The sequence below is a fragment of the Phallusia mammillata genome, chromosome 4 (assembly GCF_965637545.1).
Source record: "Phallusia mammillata chromosome 4, kaPhaMamm4.hap1.1, whole genome shotgun sequence".
NCBI classification, from domain to species: domain Eukaryota; kingdom Metazoa; phylum Chordata; class Ascidiacea; order Phlebobranchia; family Ascidiidae; genus Phallusia; species Phallusia mammillata.
Genome location: NC_137255.1, coordinates 12,334,771 through 12,354,449, shown reverse-complemented (window position 1 = coordinate 12,354,449; position 19,679 = coordinate 12,334,771). Strand labels below are relative to the sequence as shown.

Genomic DNA, 19,679 nt, shown 5'->3' with positions numbered 1-19,679 from the left:
AGGTGACAGCCTGTCACTGAATTGTCACCCGATTCGTCAACCAGTGCTCGATTAGAAGCGCTTGTGTTATGAAAAAATCCCCGTTTCTTATCGGGCGGTGTTATAATTTTAGAACATGTGTTATAACACAGCCCGATTTTATCGGCAATGGTAGTGAAGCATTAAATTTATTTTTTATTGAAAAATATTATATTTTCTGTGGAAATAATCGCCGGTGAAATGGGTTTTACATGAAATTGGCAGTTAAATGTGAACTGTTATGACAAAAGCAAACGCATTTTAAGCAGCGAAATAGCAGCAGTCCCAGATTCTCCTCGATTGTAAACTGTAAAATACAAAATGGGCAAAGGTTGTTGTATCTAATAGGCATCCATGTTCTGATAACAAATGGAGTAATGAAAAGTGACAGTTCAGGGTGGGGGAAGCATTTCTAGTGCTTCGTGAAGCAAACTAAGGCCTAGCACACTATCAAATAAAGGACTTGGGACATTGGATTTGAAAAGCAATGATACATGGTAAGTGGTTGTCAATTGTCATGATATGCTTGTCATTCTCAACTGTTTCTATTATTTTAGCAGATGGTAATTTGTTATTTTTTTAGGCATGTTTAAAAATATGGTAGCTCATCTCTAGTGTGATCCTGGTTTTGTAAAACATTGGCTTTCATTTCTACTGGCCTAACTCAAGCATTTTTGTGTAAACTCCTACTTGTCAAATTAAATGTTGCCTACACTTTTTCTTTTATTTTTTGTTGCAGTTCAACATCTGGAAAACTGAATAGAAGCAGAAAAAAGCAGCACAATCATTCCAAAGGTAATTCAAGATTGCCTTGGACAACATGGAAGAAAGTAATTGATTGTGGAAGAATGGTGTGGGTGAAATGAGCTCACTGAAGTGTCAGCTAAATCATTGATGCATACAAAATGCTTCTTGCCTCGCTTGCATGGGAACATTTTATTTTAAGATATTCACCACACACTTCAGTTTTACATGAATCGAAATATGTGTGTTTTTTGCCGCTGTACTACCCGAAGGCAGGTTTATTTAACAATTCTTGTGCCCAATTTAAAGCAAACTTGTTATGTTAGATGTGTTCAATGATTTGTTGGTGTTATTTTAATCTCGTACCCAAATTAAGGCAAACTTGTTGTGTTGGTTAGATGTGTTTAAACATTTGTTGGTATTAACGCTGTCTTACCTACATGACATAATCATGGCGTCGTTAAAAAAGCATCTTTTGGGTAAATATTTATACATTTTCACTTTGATGTAGACTCTTTCAGTAAAAGTGATTCATCAGACAGGAATGAAAAACCTTTATTTTCAACCAGTAATCTCTATGATACAACCTCATCTTTCACATGGTAGCTGGTTTAATTTTATTTCAGTAACTCGCAACACATTGCATTTTCAGCTGAACAATGTTGTTTCACCTTTTTTGTTTCTCAGTCTGTTCACTTGATGACCCCTTTTTAGTGTACTCATTGTAAATGCAGGTTTTTGCTTGATAAATCAATCTTCTAATTATTTATCCTCTTCACATTTATTTCTTCTTTCATATAACTGTGGCACCCAATATGAGTATGTTATTGTGTGGAAATTGGGTTTATGAGGTGCTTTATTTTTTCATTAATAAAATGTTGCCCTTAACTGTGCATTTGTTATTTCATCATTTTAAGTACTAGTATTAACTGGTTTAAAATCACAAAGGGCTTGATGTAAACAAAAACGGTTTTCACAGGTCAACTCTAAACTACATCTAGTAAACGCATAAAAAATATCTTTAGAATCTAACCACCACATGATAAATGAGAGACGTACATCATAAGCGAACGAAGGGCATGACCGCTTTAAAATAATCTTATGCGCTGACGACCTTTGTAGCATATACAGGCTCCAGATCACAAACGGATTAAGATAAATGAAAACGGTTTTCACAGGTCAACTCTAAAATACATCTAGTAAACGCATAAAAAATATCTTTAGAATCTAACCACCACATGATAAATGAGAGGCGTACATCATAAGCGAACGAAGGGCATGACCGCTTTAAAATGATTTTTCGCGCTGACGACCCTTGTAGCATATACAGGCTCCAGATCACAAACGGTTTAAGGTAAACAAAAACGGTTTTCACTGGTCAACTCTAAAATACATTGAGTAAACACATACCAAATATCTTTATCTTCTAAGAAGAACATCAAAAAACAAGAGGCGTACATCATAAGCGAGCGCAGGACACGACCGCTAGTGCTGTCGATTTCATGTGGGCCTATAGCATGTAAATTTCTTGTAGCGTGTAGAATACAATCTCAACGTATAGTGATGATGAGCGCCTCTTGATTTTAGGGTAATGATAGGAATTGATTGATATTTTGCATGCGTTCACTCGACGTAGGTCTAGTTTAAAGTTAACCTGTGAAAACCGTTTTCAATACTTTATGTCGTTTGTGTTCTGGAGCCTGTACATGCTACTGGGTCGACAGCGCATAAAATTATTTTGAAGCGGTCATCCCCTTCGTTCGCTTGTACGCCTCTCATTTATGATGTAGTGGTTAGATTCTAAAGATATTTGGTATGTGTTTACTAGATGTATTTTAGAGTTGACCTGTGAAAAACATTTTCATTTATCTTAAACCGTTTGTGATCTGGAGCCTGTATATGCTACAAGGGTCGTCAGCGCAAAAAATCATTTTAAAGCGGTCATGTCCTTCGTTTACTTATGATATACGCTTCTCATTTATGATGTGGTGGTTAGATTCTTAAGATATTTTTTATGCGTTTACTAGATGTATTTTAGAGTTGACCTGTAAAAACCGTTTTCATTTAACTTATACCGCTTGTGATCTGGAGCCTGTATATGCTACAAGGGTCGTCAGCGCGAAAAATCATTTTAAAGCGGTCATGCCCTTCGTTCGCTTATGATGTACGCCTCTCATTTATCATGTGGTGGTTAGATTCTAAAGATATTTTTTATGCGTTTACTAGATGTAGTTTAGAGTTGACCTGTGAAAACCGTTTTTGTTTACATCAAGCCCTTTGTGATTTTAAACCAGTTAATACTAGTACTTAAAATGATGAAATAACAAATGCACAGTTAAGGGCAACATTTTATTAATGAAAAAATAAAGCACCTCATAAACCCAATTTCCACACAATAACATACTCATATTGGGTGCCACAGTTATATGAAAGAAGAAATAAATGTGAAGAGGATAAATAATTAGAAGATTGATTTATCAAGCAAAAACCTGCATTTACAATGAGTACACTAAAAAGGGGTCATCAAGTGAACAGACTGAGAAACAAAAAAGGTGAAACAACATTGTTCAGCTGAAAATGCAATGTGCTGCGAGTTACTGAAATAAAATTAAACCAGCTACCATGTGAAAGATGAGGTTGTATCAAACAAGCTATCATAGAGATTACTGGTTGAAAATAAAGGTTTTTCATTCCTGTCTGATGAATCACTTTTACTGAAAGAGTCTACATCAAAGTGAAAATGTATAAATATTTACCCAAAAGATGCTTTTTTAACGACGCCATGATTATGTCATGTAGGTAAGACAGCGTTAATACCAACAAATCATTGAACACATCTAACATAACAAGTTTGCTTTAAATTGGGCACAAGAATTGTTAAATAAACCTGCCTTCGGGTAGTACAGCGGCAAAAAACACACATATTTCGATTCATGTAAAACTGAAGTGTGTGGTGAATATCTTAAAATAAAATGTTCCCATGCAAGTGAGGAAAGAAGCATTTTGTATCCATCAATGATTTAGCTGACACTTCAGTGAGCTCATTTCACCCACACCATTCTTCCACAATCAATTACTTTCTTCCATGTTGTCCAAGGCAATCTTGAATTACCTTTGGAATGATTGTGCTGCTTTTTTCTGCTTCTATTCAGTTTTCCAGATGTTGAACTGCAACAAAAAATAAAAGAAAAAGTGTAGGCAACATTTAATTTGACAAGTAGGAGTTTACACAAAAATGCTTGAGTTAGGCCAGTAGAAATGAAAGCCAATGTTTTACAAAACCAGGATCACACTAGAGATGAGCTACCATATTTTTAAACATGCCTAAAAAAATAACAAATTACCATCTGCTAAAATAATAGAAACAGTTGAGAATGACAAGCATATCATGACAATTGACAACCACTTACCATGTATCATTGCTTTTCAAATCCAATGTCCCAAGTCCTTTATTTGATAGTGTGCTAGGCCTTAGTTTGCTTCACGAAGCACTAGAAATGCTTCCCCCACCCTGAACTGTCACTTTTCATTACTCCATTTGTTATCAGAACATGGATGCCTATTAGATACAACAACCTTGGCCCATTTTGTATTTTACAGTTTACAATCGAGGAGAATCTGGTACTGCTGCTATTTCACTGCTTAAAATGCGTTTGCTTTTGTCATAACAGTTCACATTTAACTGCCAATTTCATGTAAAACTCATTTCACCTGCGATTATTTCCACAGAAAATATGATATTTTTCAATAAAAAATAAATTTAATGCTTCACTACCATTGCCGATAAAATCGGGCTGTGTTATAACACATGTTCTAAAATTATAACACCGCCCGATAAGAAACGGGGATTTTTTCATAACACAAGCGCTTCTAATCGAGCACTTGTTGACGAATCGGGTGGAATTGTCACAACCCCGCCTCTAGAAATGAGCGAGCGATCGCCTACCGAGCGTTTTTCTGCGTATCAAGCTGCTTGAACTTGCGCAAACGGTTTGTGTTATCGCTGTGTACGGGTTTCTGATTTGAAAAAGCTGGTTCAATTGCCAAAAATAAATGATGACACGCTATTTGCCTTCAGTTTAAGTATTTATTACATGGTTATGATTGCATGTTGTGTTTTATTGTTTTTAAATATTGTAATTAATTGCATTTAAAATGTACATTTACCCTAGCACAGCGGACTACATGTTATAGAAACATGAAAGTGAGATAAAATGTCACCAATCTATACAACAACATCCAGAACAATCCTGTATGATTACCAAGATGCAAAATCATATTTACTAACAAAATATGATTTAATTTAGATTGATACAAAGCTTTTTCGATCTAAAATGGGTAACAATCAATTTATGTGGTGATTTATGGTCATCGACATTTGCTGTGAGCTAAAAAATACGTCTTGTATATTATGATAACGGTAGTAAGAGAGGCCGCTAAGGCAATAAAAACTATCAAATTAAATGACTAAATTATACGGTAATATTTTTTGTGCTATTTTTTTCTTGTACTTATTGGGGTATTTTGTTTTAATGCAAGGGTGCGAGTTTTTCTGCAGTGGATTTTCTTTGTTTTGGTAGTTTCTTTCATAGCAATTTAAATGAAAAAGTATATTTCATCACATATTTAACTAGTTTACTTTCATTGTTGTCCAGATTAAATAATACACAGTCAAAATTTACATAAGAATTGGATCCGATATTCTGGACTCGAAACAATTATTCTAGAATACCCAGTTATTCTACTTTAAACATTCCTATTATGGAACAAAGTTTATGAAAAGATGTTTCGCGCTCCGTTGATGTTGTGGAAGCTGTCACCGTATTTTCTAATAATTTGTTATGTTAACTGCAAATCGAACTTTGTTCAAATGAAAATTGTGGATGAAGTGTCAAATTACGGGTGGAACGCAATGTCTGGTCCAGATTCAAGTACAAGTAACCTAAAAGCTAAAGTTGAGCCAGGAGCATTTTGTGGACCAAAACATTTAAAAGTTTTGCAAGGAAAGTGTTTCACGTTATTGCAAGAGGATTACAAGTATAAGTTCTGCCCATTTTTTAATGTTACACAGCATGAACGCTCAATGAGGTGGAATCCGTACAGCGGTATTTTGGGCATTTGGAAAGATTGGCATGTTGTTAATGATTCCCTTTCATCAATGAATTTTGAAAATGGTGATGACTGTGGAGATGATAGTCGACAGGTTAAGGTGTTTTTGAAATGTGGTATGGCTAATAATGTTACCAATGTTGAAGAACCAAGAAGGTGTCGATACCAATTAACATTTGACACTCCTTTGGTCTGCCACAGTGATTCTATGTTGATTTATCCAATTATTAATTCTACTTTGCAGTTCCAATGGAATCAAATTGCTCAAGATTTGCATGACAACTACATTACACAAAAAGGTTACAAGAAACTGACACATATGCTGTTTGCAAAAGCTGGTCTGGTTACTGGAAAACTGTTAAATGCCGATAAAGAAAAAAGACCTGAAACATTTCAGACTCTAGATACTTGTAATGCAGAATATGCAAAACTTTATGAAACTTTGAACAGCAAATCTGTGCAATAAAACTTTATTTTTACTGTGTTGTTGAATACTTCTAATTTTTTATCTGTACTTTACTGTATGCCAATGTAAGGCAAGAAAATACATTAAAAATGCAATATATCAGTTGCAATATTTGACCCCATATCCTCTGGTCAATATTCTGTCATTTTTAACAAATTTGTGTGTTTGTGGAAAAATGTTTTTTGCTTGTAGATCCAGTATATTATACAATATAAAAACATAATGACAAAACGATGTACATATAGGGTGATTTTTATTATACCAGGGTGTTGTAGTGAGTAGCATTGGAGTCAGAGCTTTGGGAGTTGGGACTCCATTAATGCAAGGAGTCTGAATTATTCTACTCCACCCTTACAGAGTACTAAAAAATTCACCCTTTTATTGTCTAAACTAAATGGACCGATATTTGTAAATGGCGAATGTAAAATGTAATTGTATTTTTTCAACGGTGGTGCATTGGAAAGTTGCAATAAACATTTCTCACTATATAAATGAAGTTGGAATGTCTGCCATCAGATTCCAATCTGGTTGACACAGCCATTAATGTTCCTACCTTGTATATACTATACCAGGGGTGTGCAACAGGCGGCCGGCGGGCCACAATCCGGCCCGTCAAGCTATTTAGTGTGGCCCTCACCAACACACTGATTTAGAGAAAAATGCAATTCTTCTAAGAAGTTTTCCACTAGTACTTGCTTGGTAAGTCTCCTAGGTTGCTATAGTATAAGTAACAAGTATAAGCTCAATCAGCGTTTTCCAACTGGTGCGCCATACGGCAGTTTACAAGTACTTGAGTTGAGTCTTGAGTTTATTTTGCTTGGTGAAAGACAACATAGTAACACAATTGCACTAAAACAATCACCAAGCCAGAAATAGCTGCGCAACGTTATGAAGCGTAAAAAAGTGTCTTCATCAAATGTGACAGAATAATTCTCTTATTGATGCCTTGGAAGAATTTCAAATTTACTGTGCACATGAAAAAAAAATTTTTAGCCCTCACTTTATGTCAAAATTGGTTATGTGGCCCACTGACAAAAAATGTTGCATACCTCTGTACTACACTATATCTGCCACTGAAGCTTGTTCACACTACACAGCTATTGATGTTTGCTAATTTCTTTTGTGTCAGCTACATAGTATTTACATGGCAAAAAAGATAATTAACTCCAATAACAATAGTTCTTGAAAACAGTTCTTGTATATGTTTATTACTGCAACACAAACAGGATTTTTTGAAACAAAATTCAAAGATTTCTTAGTTTGGCTTATTGACAATACAGTGGATTGAAATCTATTTTTCATTTGCTTTTTGCAAATTGTGTTTCCCACAACAGTATAAAACAAAACCCAGAGGAACCATTTGTTGTGTTCCAGTAAGGCACAATTAGTAAATGCAGTAAAGACATTAAAATTCCATACAAACAAAACAAATTATTTATACGACAAATCATATCAAGGGTAAATAGAGAAAAGAAACTAACTCATGTTAATGTGGCAAATACAACATTGGCAACATTTGGAACTAATTTTTAAATATAATGTATTTTCTTAAACACTGATATTGCACATCAGTCATGACAATACCCATGCACTGTGAACAAAGTTTTATGTACAAAATTGGAACGAATGTGATGGCGATGCAGTTAAAACAGAAAAAATTTACAACACTAGATACCTTAAAATAATGTTGCTGAAATGTTTTATTTGCAACTGCAATTCTACTACATAATATTCATGGACATTCTCTTTATTTCAGTGCAATTGCAAATACAAATATAAATCTCGCACAAATGCAATAAAATAGACTAATGATATATTAAATGGATTTAATTTAAAAAAATTATTCATTAGTTTAAACAACCCTTTACAGGCTGTATAAGTATGCTTAAAAAATACTGGCAGAAAAAGGATCATCAATTTATTGCACTTATCCCAATTGAAAACCTATTTAGTTATAGCTGTTCCATTTTGCTGGATTTGCCCGTGCACCCTTTGGCTTCCTTGGATAGCAGTGGTTAAAACCTAAGCAAAGCAATTTGTTTTCAAACAAGCAAATTGTAATAAACTTCAATGCACCCACTGATATCTTGATTTCCACACATCACCGGTGACTGTTTGTATGTGGGATTTCTTGAACTTGGGTCGTAGTTAGACTCTACAGCATAATAAATATTCAATTGTAATTGTGCTGCATTATTATCATCCTATTTAAAAGCACAAATCAACTCATATAAACATTTAGCATTGTGATGTCACTATATCATATATAAAGGACAATTAAAAATCAATTTCAGTGAATATGGTGTGAAAGTAATTTCTGCAAAAAAAGTAAACTATGTAATCAAGCTAACCACTCTGATGAGTTCTGGGAAATAAAGATGAAAAAACAAAAAGAACATCAAGCTAAACAGTTAAACGAAATGCATTTACAGCCAAAGAAGACTGCAAGCACAAGATGTATTGAATGGATACAGCAAATGCCATCAAAAGATCGATGGTCCAAAGGTGTAACAACTTCAACGGTGTCTATTGATGCTAAGCCAGTAAAAAGAAATTCTAAACGATCATTGCTTTTAAAAAAACAAATGAAAAAGAAAATACTTGATTTCAACAGCAGTCATCAAAAACAACTGCAGAAACACAATACCGCCCCACACATAAGAGGAAAGGCGTCCGAAAAGCATACAGAAAAAAGGTTTAAAAAAGCCAATGAAAGATATCTTGTGCACCACTACTACAGTCCGTTGACATGTAAAAAGTGCTTTCATGAAAAGTGGAAGTGTCAGCTGAAAGCACACAAGTTAAAAACAAACCACACATATCATCAGAAGCACAGGACCGGTCATTTTGTATCAAAGGAGTATTGTGAGAAACAGTAATAATTTCCTTGTCAAGTATATGTTATTAAACAAAACAATTTTGTATTCCAGATCCTTCATCCCTTGGATGGGCAATTTTGCAAGCAATAAATTGTCTTACCATTCGCAAACAAGCTTATCCAGTCAAAATTTTGAAAAGATTACACAAGAAAGGTTTAAAACACTTGACTTTAGTGTAAGATAATTTTGTTGAACCAACTTTTAACTGTGTTTTATCAAGACATTTTTTTACAGTGGCTTAAATCAAGCCTTGGAATGGATGGTAGCTAAAAAACTTGTTTCCTGCAAACCAGTTTTATGGTTTGTTCACAGAAATGTCAACAAGGTATTTGCATAAAAGTTGCAATATTTAAACTAGAATAACGGCTTTCCTATATGTTTCAACTTTATACCTTCTATCTCCTATTTACCAACTTACTACACACACCATTTGACCTACTATCAGAATTGTTTTTGCAAGCAAAAACATATGGGTCCCCACACACTTGCTTATGTATTAGATTTTTACGAACAAATTAGTAGAAAGCATCACCTAGACTTAAAAAGGTTTTGACCATATCCCTTAAACAAGATACCCACTACAAACAATCTTTAAATTTCAGGGAAATAGGGCTTGTATTTGTGACTTAAAGGACTGTTAAAGCTAAAATCTTTCGTAGTGAAGGCATGAAAGATGGATGAATCTAACTAAAAGTTACAAAATACTTTGAAATATGTTACAATTCACCAACCAACAAAGTATGAAATTCCTGGATCATGTACTTTATTAGTACAGCCGTTTTAAAAAATTCACATTTTGGGGGCATGTTGGTGAACCACTGGGTAATCTGGGGTCAAACTTTGGAAGGATGAACTTTGGAATATTAACTATCATCTGTGTAAATTTGAATAAGTTTGAAGCACCTGTTCTTGACCAAATGCATGGAACAAACCAGCGTTGGACATAAAAAAATATTCTGACGGTAAAAATATGTGTCCCCAGGGAAGGGAACCATAATTAGTATAATAAAGCAAACTCTTAAAAGTACATGTGTTTTACAGCCAAAGACCAAAAATACACACGAAGAAAAATTTAGAGCAGACCGCTTAATATATAAAAATGAATACAAGCATGGAAAGTCTGTAAAGTCACAGTGGAACAACAAGAAACAAAAGTTATGATTTTTTACCTTCATTTGCTCGAGCTCCTGTGCGGTTGTGTAATGCAGTGACCTTGCAAAAACATTACTTAAAATGAAATTTTGTTTCTTTTTTCCTTTTAACGTTATTATTATTAGATATTAGAAAGCTGTTTTATCCTTTAAGTTGGCCTTAGTACTTTTTTCATCTGCCAGGTGCACTTTGGTTGTACAAAAAAGTAAATTAGTTTTTTTTAATGTTACTTGACTTACTTTTCCTATTACCCCTTTGGCTTTAGCTCTTACTCCAGCAAGTGCACCTGCTCCACTTGTCCTCCTACCAGTTCTTTTTTCAACAAAAATAATAGTTTAAAATACATTCAGCAGGTTAAAACTAGGATGGTTACCCTATAAAGTTACAAACTCAGTTTCAGGTGTTTAGTGACAACCTCTGAGGCTTAGCTGCTATCATACCATTCACAACATACCCTACCACCTGCAAACATTTATTCATCTATGACAAGTATGGCCAACTTGTTAGTCGTTAAGATCGATGAAAATTTTCCTAATTGTTCAGGATCGACTGATAAGTAGAAATTTTGGCTGTCGCTAACACAAGGCAATAACGCAAATTTATGCATGTGATTTGATCGACAATTACCACATATTTATAGTAATCAGTTTAATTGTCAAGCACCACCTAGTTCCTACAACAGCAAAATGTTGCATATGTACACATTTTTCATCAAAGTAGTCAGTGGGATGTGTAGGTCATCATGTCGTTTACCAGCTTTTCATCAGGCGGGTTTCAGGCATGTATCAGGTCAAAGAAAGCTTAAACTGTAAAATGCTATACTTTTAAATTTCCCCAATCAATTGCAGCTGCTTCGTTAACACAAACACTGAAGTTGTTGCGACAAACATTGTAGTTGTTATGGCACAATTTGGTGACAAAATCACAATTGTTACAAAGAGATGATGTTTAAATTATGTCATTGTGCATTTGTGCGTTGTGTCAAAATGTCAAAAAGGCTGTTTGATAATATATATTTAATTTGTTTTTATAGGAATAAGTTTTTGATTATGGAGAAATTTAGTGGTGATCGACCAGTCAAAAGCACGCGATCGACCAGGCGATCGCGATTGACGTGTTGGCAACACCTGATCTATGACAAGCAGTTCAGCATATGATAGCACTTAACTTAACTAAGCCCAAGAGGCTTTGTTAGAGGGTGGCATGCAGTACTATTTTGCGGCTATCCAAGTATAACAAGTTTGTTCAAATCTATTGAACTTTATCCTATAAATTTAATGGTGAAACTGTAGGTGAAGAAGCGTTACTTTTAAACATGGGGAATTTTTTTATTGCATCTGTGGCATCTTAAAAGTGGGTTAAAGGTTTAAAAGTGGGTGCAGAGGCCTTACTCTTGGTGGTTTGGTTTCAGGTCAGAAATTCCTTCATATGATGACGTTTCACCGACACCTTCATAGGCTCCTTCTGCAGACATGCTGTTTTCATCTAAATAGGTTTACAAAAAACAATTTGAACTTTGTTTTAAAGCATTAGAACAAAACAGCACCTTCATTGATAATGTAGGAGTCTAGAGTCCGAGTTGGCAAAGTAGCTATAAAATGCAACAATTAGTTTTGTGAACAGGAAACTTTGATTTGAAAACATATGAAGTAAAACAAAGTATTGACTGAAGGAGTTGCAATTTTTATTTAAGTACAGTGTTTACTAACTTCTTTGACATAAAATTACACATTTTTTAATTATAAATTTTAGAAAAAAAAGATTGTGTTAGACAAAATATTATACATTTCAGATTTTTATGCAAACAGCATCATTATATACATGGTTTATGTGTAAAAACACAGACAGAAATCTCTCCAAAACCAACAAATACAACACATATCAGTAACTGCCATGAATATTTTGTGAAACAACACCTATACTTGTATAACAAACATGCAATTTTTATGTTTTACTAAGATCTCAAACAAGCTATGTGTTACATACGTGCTTCAGCAAACTGGGGTCGATTGGGCAAGTTAGGTGGACCACTGTTGGAAACAGGTTGTTTTTCTTGGGAAGAAAGACCAGCCTTCCTTGAAGATACTAAATGATGCAAAATGTAAACCTTATTTTGTATCTGCAGCTTACTGAACTCAGAACCCAACAATTTTTTTGCTGAAGGTGATATGAATAAAACCTGTGGCATGGCTTTTCTCTTTAATGATATGTGACAAACAGTATGGCCTATTTACGGATTTTTTTGCCACTAGATTTGTATGACTGTTTCTTCAAACATGAATACATGGGTCCTATACAAATGGAACTGTAAAATGGTACTGTAAATAGCACATAGGAATTTGTATAGGCAGATTATCAGGGAAAGTACACTTTCTAATATATTGCAGATTTTTTTATTCACCACAAATACCACTATTTTTACAATATTTCTATTCCTAAATTCAATTGTATTTTTAACACATACAGTATGGACTTACTGCCCACACATGTGCACATGCAAGTTGGCAACAGTATTATTATTGTGCAAATATCTTAAAAAAATTCTTCACCCAAACATTACAAAATTTTTAACATTTGTTGGCCATGTACTTTATCAAGCATAGCTATTTCAAAATTTTTATGTTGTGGAACCTATGGGTGAACCACAGGGTCAACCAGAGTCAAACTTATGGACTGTCAGGTGTGGGAAAAAGCACTATTCTTTTTTGAATGGGCAAACCAGCATTGGGGAGAAAAAACATATATAAAACTAGAATAGTGGTTTTCCTATATATTGCCAGCTTATATATACTACATCATGTTTAATGATGTATCACATATACCATTTACTATATTTATAATGGATATATATTTGGCACCTACATTTCATTGGGTCCCTATCTTTTTCCTGGCACTTTATAACATAATTGTTTCTGCAAGCATAATCTAATGGGTCCCCACACATGTGCACATGCGATTTGGTAACAGTAAAAATGGGGCACAATCATTGTTTCCGTCAGCGATCATTGTCTCGCCGCATGCGAATGTTGTTAGATAAAGATATGGCACCGATCGCGGCAGGAGGGGCCTGTCGTTAACCGCTATAAGACGCATAACTGCGTGATACAACGTTTGCATAACTAACGTTTTTAAATGATCTACAAGCATATCTTAATTGCACAGTGCAAAAAGACTGCCTGCTAGCATGTCCAGTTATGCGCAAGGCCGAGATATTCGCTTTTCAGTGGGCAGGTTTGCGCTTTTTGGCCCAATTCGGCTTTTTTTCGACAGGAATTGCGCTTTGTTTTTACAAGGTGGAAAATGGATGAGACCAACTATTTAAACTTTTAACAAAGTTTCAACATTTTTTTACTTAATAGCCCTTGGTTTGTTGAATTATGATTTTTAATCTCCCTGGTGCCATTAAGTTTCTACATACCAACAATACGATCGCTTAGCTGGGCTTTTTTGTCTAAAACCTGTTCTGAAACAGTTCTATAAATGCTTTCAGTTTGAGAAGTCACGTTACACAGGTGCAACAAATCGAGCTACGTTGTCGCTCTGCGTTTGCGAAACACGAATAAGTTGACCTACATTAACGTTTACAGCGCAATACAACTAACATCGTCACATCTTAATTCCAACCAATGAGAAAATGGTCAAGTGACGACTGCATTCATGCATGAAGCAGAGGCATTTTTTCCATGTGCCACTATCGTCAATCACTCCCATTGCGTCAGCTGTGCACTGAGCGAGCACACATTTGACAAAAGACAGTATGTAAAACATATTTGGGACTGTAAGAATAATTACTGAGTCGGTTGCACTGAAATTTTTAACAGCCAACAAAGAGCACCCTATCCACAGCTGTTTGAAATTTCAGCAGGTTAAGTCTTGTATTTGTGACCTTATTAACATGTGAACAAACAAACAAATATTTGGGGGTAAAGGGGTGAAAATGGATATATACAACTTCAAGTTACAAAATACTTTAAAATACGCTACAATGTACCAATCAAAAAAGTATGAAACTCCAGAATCATCTGCTTTAGCAAGTATAGCCGTTTAAAAAATTTCACGGTTTGGGGGCTGTGGGTGAACCAAGGGATGAAACGGAGTCAAAATTCACATGGACCATCTTTAGACCAATATGTATAATGTGTGTAAATTTGAAAAAGTTTGAACTCAATAAAAACATTCTTTCTTGACCAAAACGGAGGAACAAATCCGCGTTAAACAGAAAAAAAGAAAATTGGTTTTAGCATTCAATTCATATTGGACCACGGAAAACTACAAAACATCTGTTATGTAAATGAAATTGTTTGAAAACCACTGGCCTATAGGCATCTGAAAAGTCAATGCACCCTACATAAGTGTCAATAAAATGTTGGTTGGTCTTCATGAACTTAAACGTTCATTATCCCTCTGCTAAACCAAAATGTTGAATTTGGTATTTTTAACTTGGTGATATAAGTAAGGAGGTTAATGTTTCAATAATTTTGAATTGTTAAACACTTGGGTGAATAGGGTGAATAAAACAAAAAACTTTTTATTTCACAAAATATTAACAAATTTTTTCATTTGCTAATAACATGGCAGGTGACAGAAAATTGCCTCATGGGCCAGTGGGCCGCTTGTTGGAGACCCCTGCTTTAAACCATTGTTAAAAAATTCAGGACATTAGGGATTGTATTTCTAAACTTAAAGCACATGTCAGTTAACTAAAAGTTAGAAAAAGCTTCAAACACTTCAATTTAATGATCTGGGGCAAACATTTGGATCAACTTCAGACAACTGCCACATATGAAAATTTGAAAAAGTTTGGTGCACCCTTTCTTGGCCATAAAAAATTCACTACACAAACCGATATATTAAAGAAAATATTAGGAGCTCTCTTCCTACAATTGCTTATGATGTCAGTCTATTTGAAAACATGTTGGGCTACATTTGAAGTAGAGGGGGAGGGTATAAAAACAATGGCAGCATTCTGTTCAGACTATAATATATTTACTTTCAATTTAAAAAACACTTTCACATTTCGGCACAAACATGACACAGGCAATAGGGGCTGATAAGACACTTACTCTTTGTATTGTCAACCATCGCATAATCATCTTCAGCTCTGTTGTTTGATAGATCAGTTCCTTTAAAAATTTGCACCACTTTGTTAAATGTTTTTCACATCAATTCTTATCACACAAAAAATTACATACCAGGTTGGGAATTATCTGGAGGACCAGAGTGGCACTGGTTTGTCGGTGATGTGTAAGCACCAAAACTTTTTGAGTTTGAAGCATTGTGTGGTTTGGGTGTTGAATACGTTTCTTGGTTTGTGTAAACTACAAATAGCAAAATTATGTTGCAATATTTTGTCTAAAACTTGGATTCGTTTGTACCTCTTGTGTCTGTTGTGGTTGTTGCCTGTGTAGTCATTGGCTTTGGTTTCTTTGAAGCACGCTGCGGTTTAATAGGAACTGACTTTGGTGTCTTAATATCTGAGGAATAGTCAAATTACAAATATATTTCTAAAAATGTTTAGTCAAACTTGTGAACATAATTTAAACCCAGACACTCATAATCACATTATTTTTCCACAAGAAATTAACCTTGTTTTAATTAAACCATTTTGGAATGCATGTTATTTTTCAGGGGAATCTCAACTGGCAAAACTCATTTGTATTTTGTGTGAACATGCTGTGACATATCTCATAGTTAAGATGTTGTAACCTATCACAAAGCACAGTAATATTTCTGAGAAAATAATTCCACTGTTTTGCTAACTGCTGTGTTGACCTGTAGCAATGATTTCAACAATTTTCTTTAAAAATAAACAAGTGCACAAACTTAATCTGTTATTGTGCTTGTACGGTCCCACCAACAAAAAGCAGTAAATAAAACAAAAAACATGCCAGATGATATGTTGTGTTACATGCAAAGGTTAATTTCTAACACAATACAACATGCAAACATAAAACTGACCTGTGTCAGAAACTGAATTGAGCAAATCAGGCTGTGTGACATGTATCAAAATATTTGTTTCTGTTGAGGTAGGTGAGGTTTCAAAAACACTTGATGTTGTTGAGCTTAAAGGTGATCTACTGAATGGTTGGGGTGAGTCCATCCAAATATTCTTCTTTTTTGCTGTGTTGTGCACAACTGTTCTTTCAGTACTAGAGTGATGGTCTGCTTCTGACAGATTTTTATCTGTTGTGTCTTGGGACGTGGATGGGGTTTTGAAAGACCGTTTAAGAACATCATAAGCCCCATCTCCAGATTTTGTAACTTTTGGCATGTTCAGTGGTGTGTACACAGAGGCATTGGATACAGATACTGTTATGTCAACATCTGCATATTCTGAAGTAGTGTTATTACTTAAAAGTGAAGTCTGTACATTAACATACTTTGGTTTGATATTATCTTCAAGATGTTTGCTATCACTGCTAGAGGTGTGTGTGCTTTTGATTGGTTGATTATTTCTCACTTCAACTTTGTCAGAAGTTTCAGATTCCAACTTGAGTTTGGATCGAAAGCTCTTTTTTGGCAGCACAGGGGGCTTTTTTACCTGCTTGTTTGTTATGGCTTTATCAGGTTTCTTGAATGGATTGATTCTATCTTTACACTCATTACTGCTTGTGAGTGAATTACTTGAGTTTTGTACACCAGATGCTTTATCTTGATGCAGTAATACTGACCTTGATTCTGTTTTTTCCCCTATATTCCCTTTATCTACAGACATTGTGCGTGTAAAAGGTTTTCTGGGATTTTTGTACTTAGATTCATCAATCATGCGTAAGTCTATAGCAGAAGCAGTCACAGTGGGACTCGTTTTTTGGAGATTTGACGGTTCATTTCCCATTGCATATGACCAAAGTCTTTCTTTACGCATCTGAACTGATTCAACTATAGGCACCTTATTTTCAGCATTGATTTTTGGTTTAGGCTTCACAGGAGGAGGATTTGAAAAGTTTGATTTAGCATGCAAAACATTAACCAACTTGAAAACAGAAACATTGGATGCCAAATTAGGAGTTGAATCTGAAGCAAAATTGGTTTCATCCTTCTTTATCTTACCTTGAGCAGAAGCATACTCAGAGGTCGCACCAGTGTTTCTATACCTAGAGATGTACAAAAGTAGTTAAGCAAGTTTTTCATATACACCCAGTTTCAAACCCTTTCATATTTTCTTAACTATATTCCAAAATCAGCTGTACAAATGTTACCTTGGTGTAGGTTTAACTTGCTGAAAGCTTGGGGAATCACATGGATTAGTGTTTTCGGGAGTGGAGGGTTTGCGTGGGACATGTCCAGTCATTTGAGATTTAGAGTCAGAACCCCTTTTCTGCAGGGAAGGTTTTGGGGGAGCTTGTTTAGAGTCACCATTTCCAGGAAAACTTTGCTTTCTGGCACTGGGCACTGGCATGGCCAACAGTTTGTGATTAGATGGTTCACTGCTAGACACAGGCTTTGGATGAGCCAACCCACCATTTTTTCTTTCAGCACTATTTCTTCCAGGTTTGGGTGGAGGAGAAGGGTGTACACTATGTCCAACTGCTGTACGATGTTGAGCCTTTTCGCTGTTATCTGGTAAGGCAACATTCTCATAAGATTGCCTTGGTATCTCTTTGCTATTTGATCGCCTTGTTTTTGGAGGCGAAGCGGATACAGGTAACACAACATTTTCATAGTTGGTTGACAAAAGCGATTTTGACAAGCTTGATGTTGGTTCCATGACGCCATGCTCTTTTAAATACTTGGTAAACATCTCAGAAATAGCAAGGTGAACAAACTCATATTGGTCCTAAACAAAAATTAGCCCATAAAAATTACTTTCACTATCATTTCAGGTAAACCCAAGTCGCAAAGTACCTTTGTCTGAACAATAGCAGGTCGCTGTTTTCTCATTTCAACAATAATTTCATAAGCTGTTATGTTGTTTGGCAGTTGCTGTACAAAAACATATTTTGGAAGTTATAAACTAGACAGTATCTAGTTTTTACACTGCTACAGATATATTTTATTACCACCTTAGGCTAAGATAGGCAGTATTAACCTACTGAGAAGACATAATATTGTTTTGTTCTCAATTGAAACCCTTACTAACCTTGTTAACCATTAAATTTCGAAAGTAATCAATGACAAGTACAGCTCCTGTCCTTCCACAACCAGCACTACAGTGAACACAAATTGGATTGTCAATGTCCTGTCTGTGAGCAAAATATGGTGATTAAGAATTATTGACACTAGTATACTGCTGAACTGAAATTTCTTAACAATTACTTATAGTCCTGTAACTTTCGTGCTGTAGCAATCATGGTTAAAATTTCATCCCTTGTGCGTGGAACCCCATGATCTGGCCATGTGACATAATGAAGTTGAGTTAAAGTCCTTTTTTCCTGCAACAATACATGTTTGTATTGAGTATTGCTAAAACACATTGACAGTGTATGACCCTTTTTAGCTATTTAAGCAGTGTAACAACAATAGTGTATTGTTGTGTGTATCACTATAAATATATTGTTTGTAAGATCGAAAAAATGCTACATACTTCCTTGTTCAGATTATATCCTGAATAGCTTGGTAAGCTTGCATGAAACCATGTGTGACAACTTTATGACTAACCTGGCCCTTTTGTGCAATGATGTTGCGTTGAAAAAAAACACTTTTCAAATTCTGCTCTGACTCCTAGAGCAAACAATATACACAAATCATCATCAAATAACACATTCTTTTAAAAATAACATACCAATGTTACAATAATATCATCAAATTGTCTCCTTTCTTTTTCATCCCCTGCCCAGTACCTTTGAAAAGTACATTTTTCCTTTAACAAACATTTACTTTGTTTTATTAGCTATATTAAACTTACCTTTCACATTTACGTTTGCCCAATTCTATTTCACGACAAACCATAATTATAATTTTAACATTGTATTGCCACAACATTCGCCAAAAGTCATTGACAGTGTGTGGTAACGGTCCCTGTGAGGCAATGTACTTGCCACTTTGTCCAGCACCCTGAGAATGTAAAAGTGTGAATATTGCAATTCGTGTCTCTAATTGTAAATGTTACCTTGATAAAACTCGCATTAATGTAGTCTGAAGAGTTATCCCTTGTTTTTGGCAATTTCACTCTACTTCTGTCATCTTAAAGATAAAACAATACTTGTTTGGAAGCATTCAGACATCTTTAAAACAAAGAATTGGCTTACATGGTAAAATATCTTTATATCGATTTTTTTCTTGTTGTTATCATTTTCACCACATGTACTTTGATATCCTGGCTGTTTCTTTAAAGAGGCACTTCCACTTTTAATTTTCTGCAAACATTGCAG

General features: G+C 34.9%; 2 protein-coding genes, 2 long non-coding RNA genes and 1 pseudogene across 5 annotated transcripts in view; 3 read left to right on the top strand and 2 right to left on the bottom strand.

Annotated features, from left to right (window-relative positions):
- Positions 1 to 27: 27 nt before the first annotated feature.
- LOC145222997 (uncharacterized) lies at positions 28 to 1,655 on the top strand. The gene is made up of 2 exons (XR_013859399.1): positions 28 to 515; positions 758 to 1,655. It is a non-coding gene; the product is annotated as an uncharacterized LOC145222997 (long non-coding RNA).
- A 1,437-nt stretch (positions 1,656 to 3,092) lies between these two features.
- LOC145222998 (uncharacterized) lies at positions 3,093 to 4,663 on the bottom strand. Its single transcript, XR_013859400.1, has 2 exons — positions 4,173 to 4,663; positions 3,093 to 3,930 (listed from the first exon to the last, which is right to left on the bottom strand). It is a non-coding gene; the product is annotated as an uncharacterized LOC145222998 (long non-coding RNA).
- Positions 4,664 to 4,699: 36 nt separating this feature from the next.
- On the top strand, positions 4,700 to 6,829 carry LOC145222995 (N-acetylglucosamine-1-phosphotransferase subunit gamma-like). The gene has a single exon (XM_080089274.1). The coding sequence runs from the start codon at positions 5,546 to 5,548 to the stop codon at positions 6,335 to 6,337; it is 792 nt and encodes a 263-aa protein (XP_079945400.1). The 5' UTR covers positions 4,700 to 5,545; the 3' UTR covers positions 6,338 to 6,829.
- Positions 6,830 to 7,524: 695 nt separating this feature from the next.
- The window catches only part of LOC145223465 (uncharacterized), a 12,761-nt pseudogene continuing 606 nt past the window's right edge, over positions 7,525 to 19,679 (bottom strand). Inside the window, exons 2-21 of the transcript XR_013859479.1 lie at positions 19,557 to 19,664; positions 19,418 to 19,491; positions 19,214 to 19,362; positions 19,091 to 19,148; positions 18,967 to 19,029; positions 18,625 to 18,740; positions 18,449 to 18,551; positions 18,214 to 18,291; positions 17,568 to 18,145; positions 16,327 to 17,462; positions 15,744 to 15,842; positions 15,561 to 15,686; positions 15,432 to 15,491; positions 12,355 to 12,453; positions 11,915 to 11,959; positions 11,760 to 11,853; positions 10,608 to 10,680; positions 10,386 to 10,428; positions 8,418 to 8,492; positions 7,525 to 8,359 (exon numbers count right to left, since the gene is read on the bottom strand). The product of XR_013859479.1 is annotated as an uncharacterized LOC145223465 (transcript). The remainder of the gene's footprint in view (positions 8,360 to 8,417; positions 8,493 to 10,385; positions 10,429 to 10,607; positions 10,681 to 11,759; positions 11,854 to 11,914; positions 11,960 to 12,354; positions 12,454 to 15,431; positions 15,492 to 15,560; positions 15,687 to 15,743; positions 15,843 to 16,326; positions 17,463 to 17,567; positions 18,146 to 18,213; positions 18,292 to 18,448; positions 18,552 to 18,624; positions 18,741 to 18,966; positions 19,030 to 19,090; positions 19,149 to 19,213; positions 19,363 to 19,417; positions 19,492 to 19,556; positions 19,665 to 19,679) is intronic.
- LOC145222281 (uncharacterized) lies at positions 8,719 to 9,395 on the top strand. Its single transcript, XM_080088378.1, has 2 exons — positions 8,719 to 9,202; positions 9,268 to 9,395. The coding sequence occupies exons 1-2, from the start codon at positions 8,758 to 8,760 to the stop codon at positions 9,393 to 9,395; spliced, it is 573 nt and encodes a 190-aa protein (XP_079944504.1). The 5' UTR covers positions 8,719 to 8,757.

What these genes read in the sequence shown, in the direction of transcription:
- LOC145222995 (XM_080089274.1), top strand. Translation starts at nt 5,546, where the DNA reads ATGTTTCGCGCTCCGTTGATGTTGTGGAAGCTGTCACCGTATTTTCTA.
- LOC145222281 (XM_080088378.1), top strand. Translation starts at nt 8,758, where the DNA reads ATGCATTTACAGCCAAAGAAGACTGCAAGCACAAGATGTATTGAATGG. An exon ending in TTTTGTATCAAAGGAGTATT is followed by an intron (nt 9,203 to 9,267) that starts GTGAGAAACAGT and finishes TTTGTATTCCAG; the next exon opens with ATCCTTCATCCCTTGGATGG.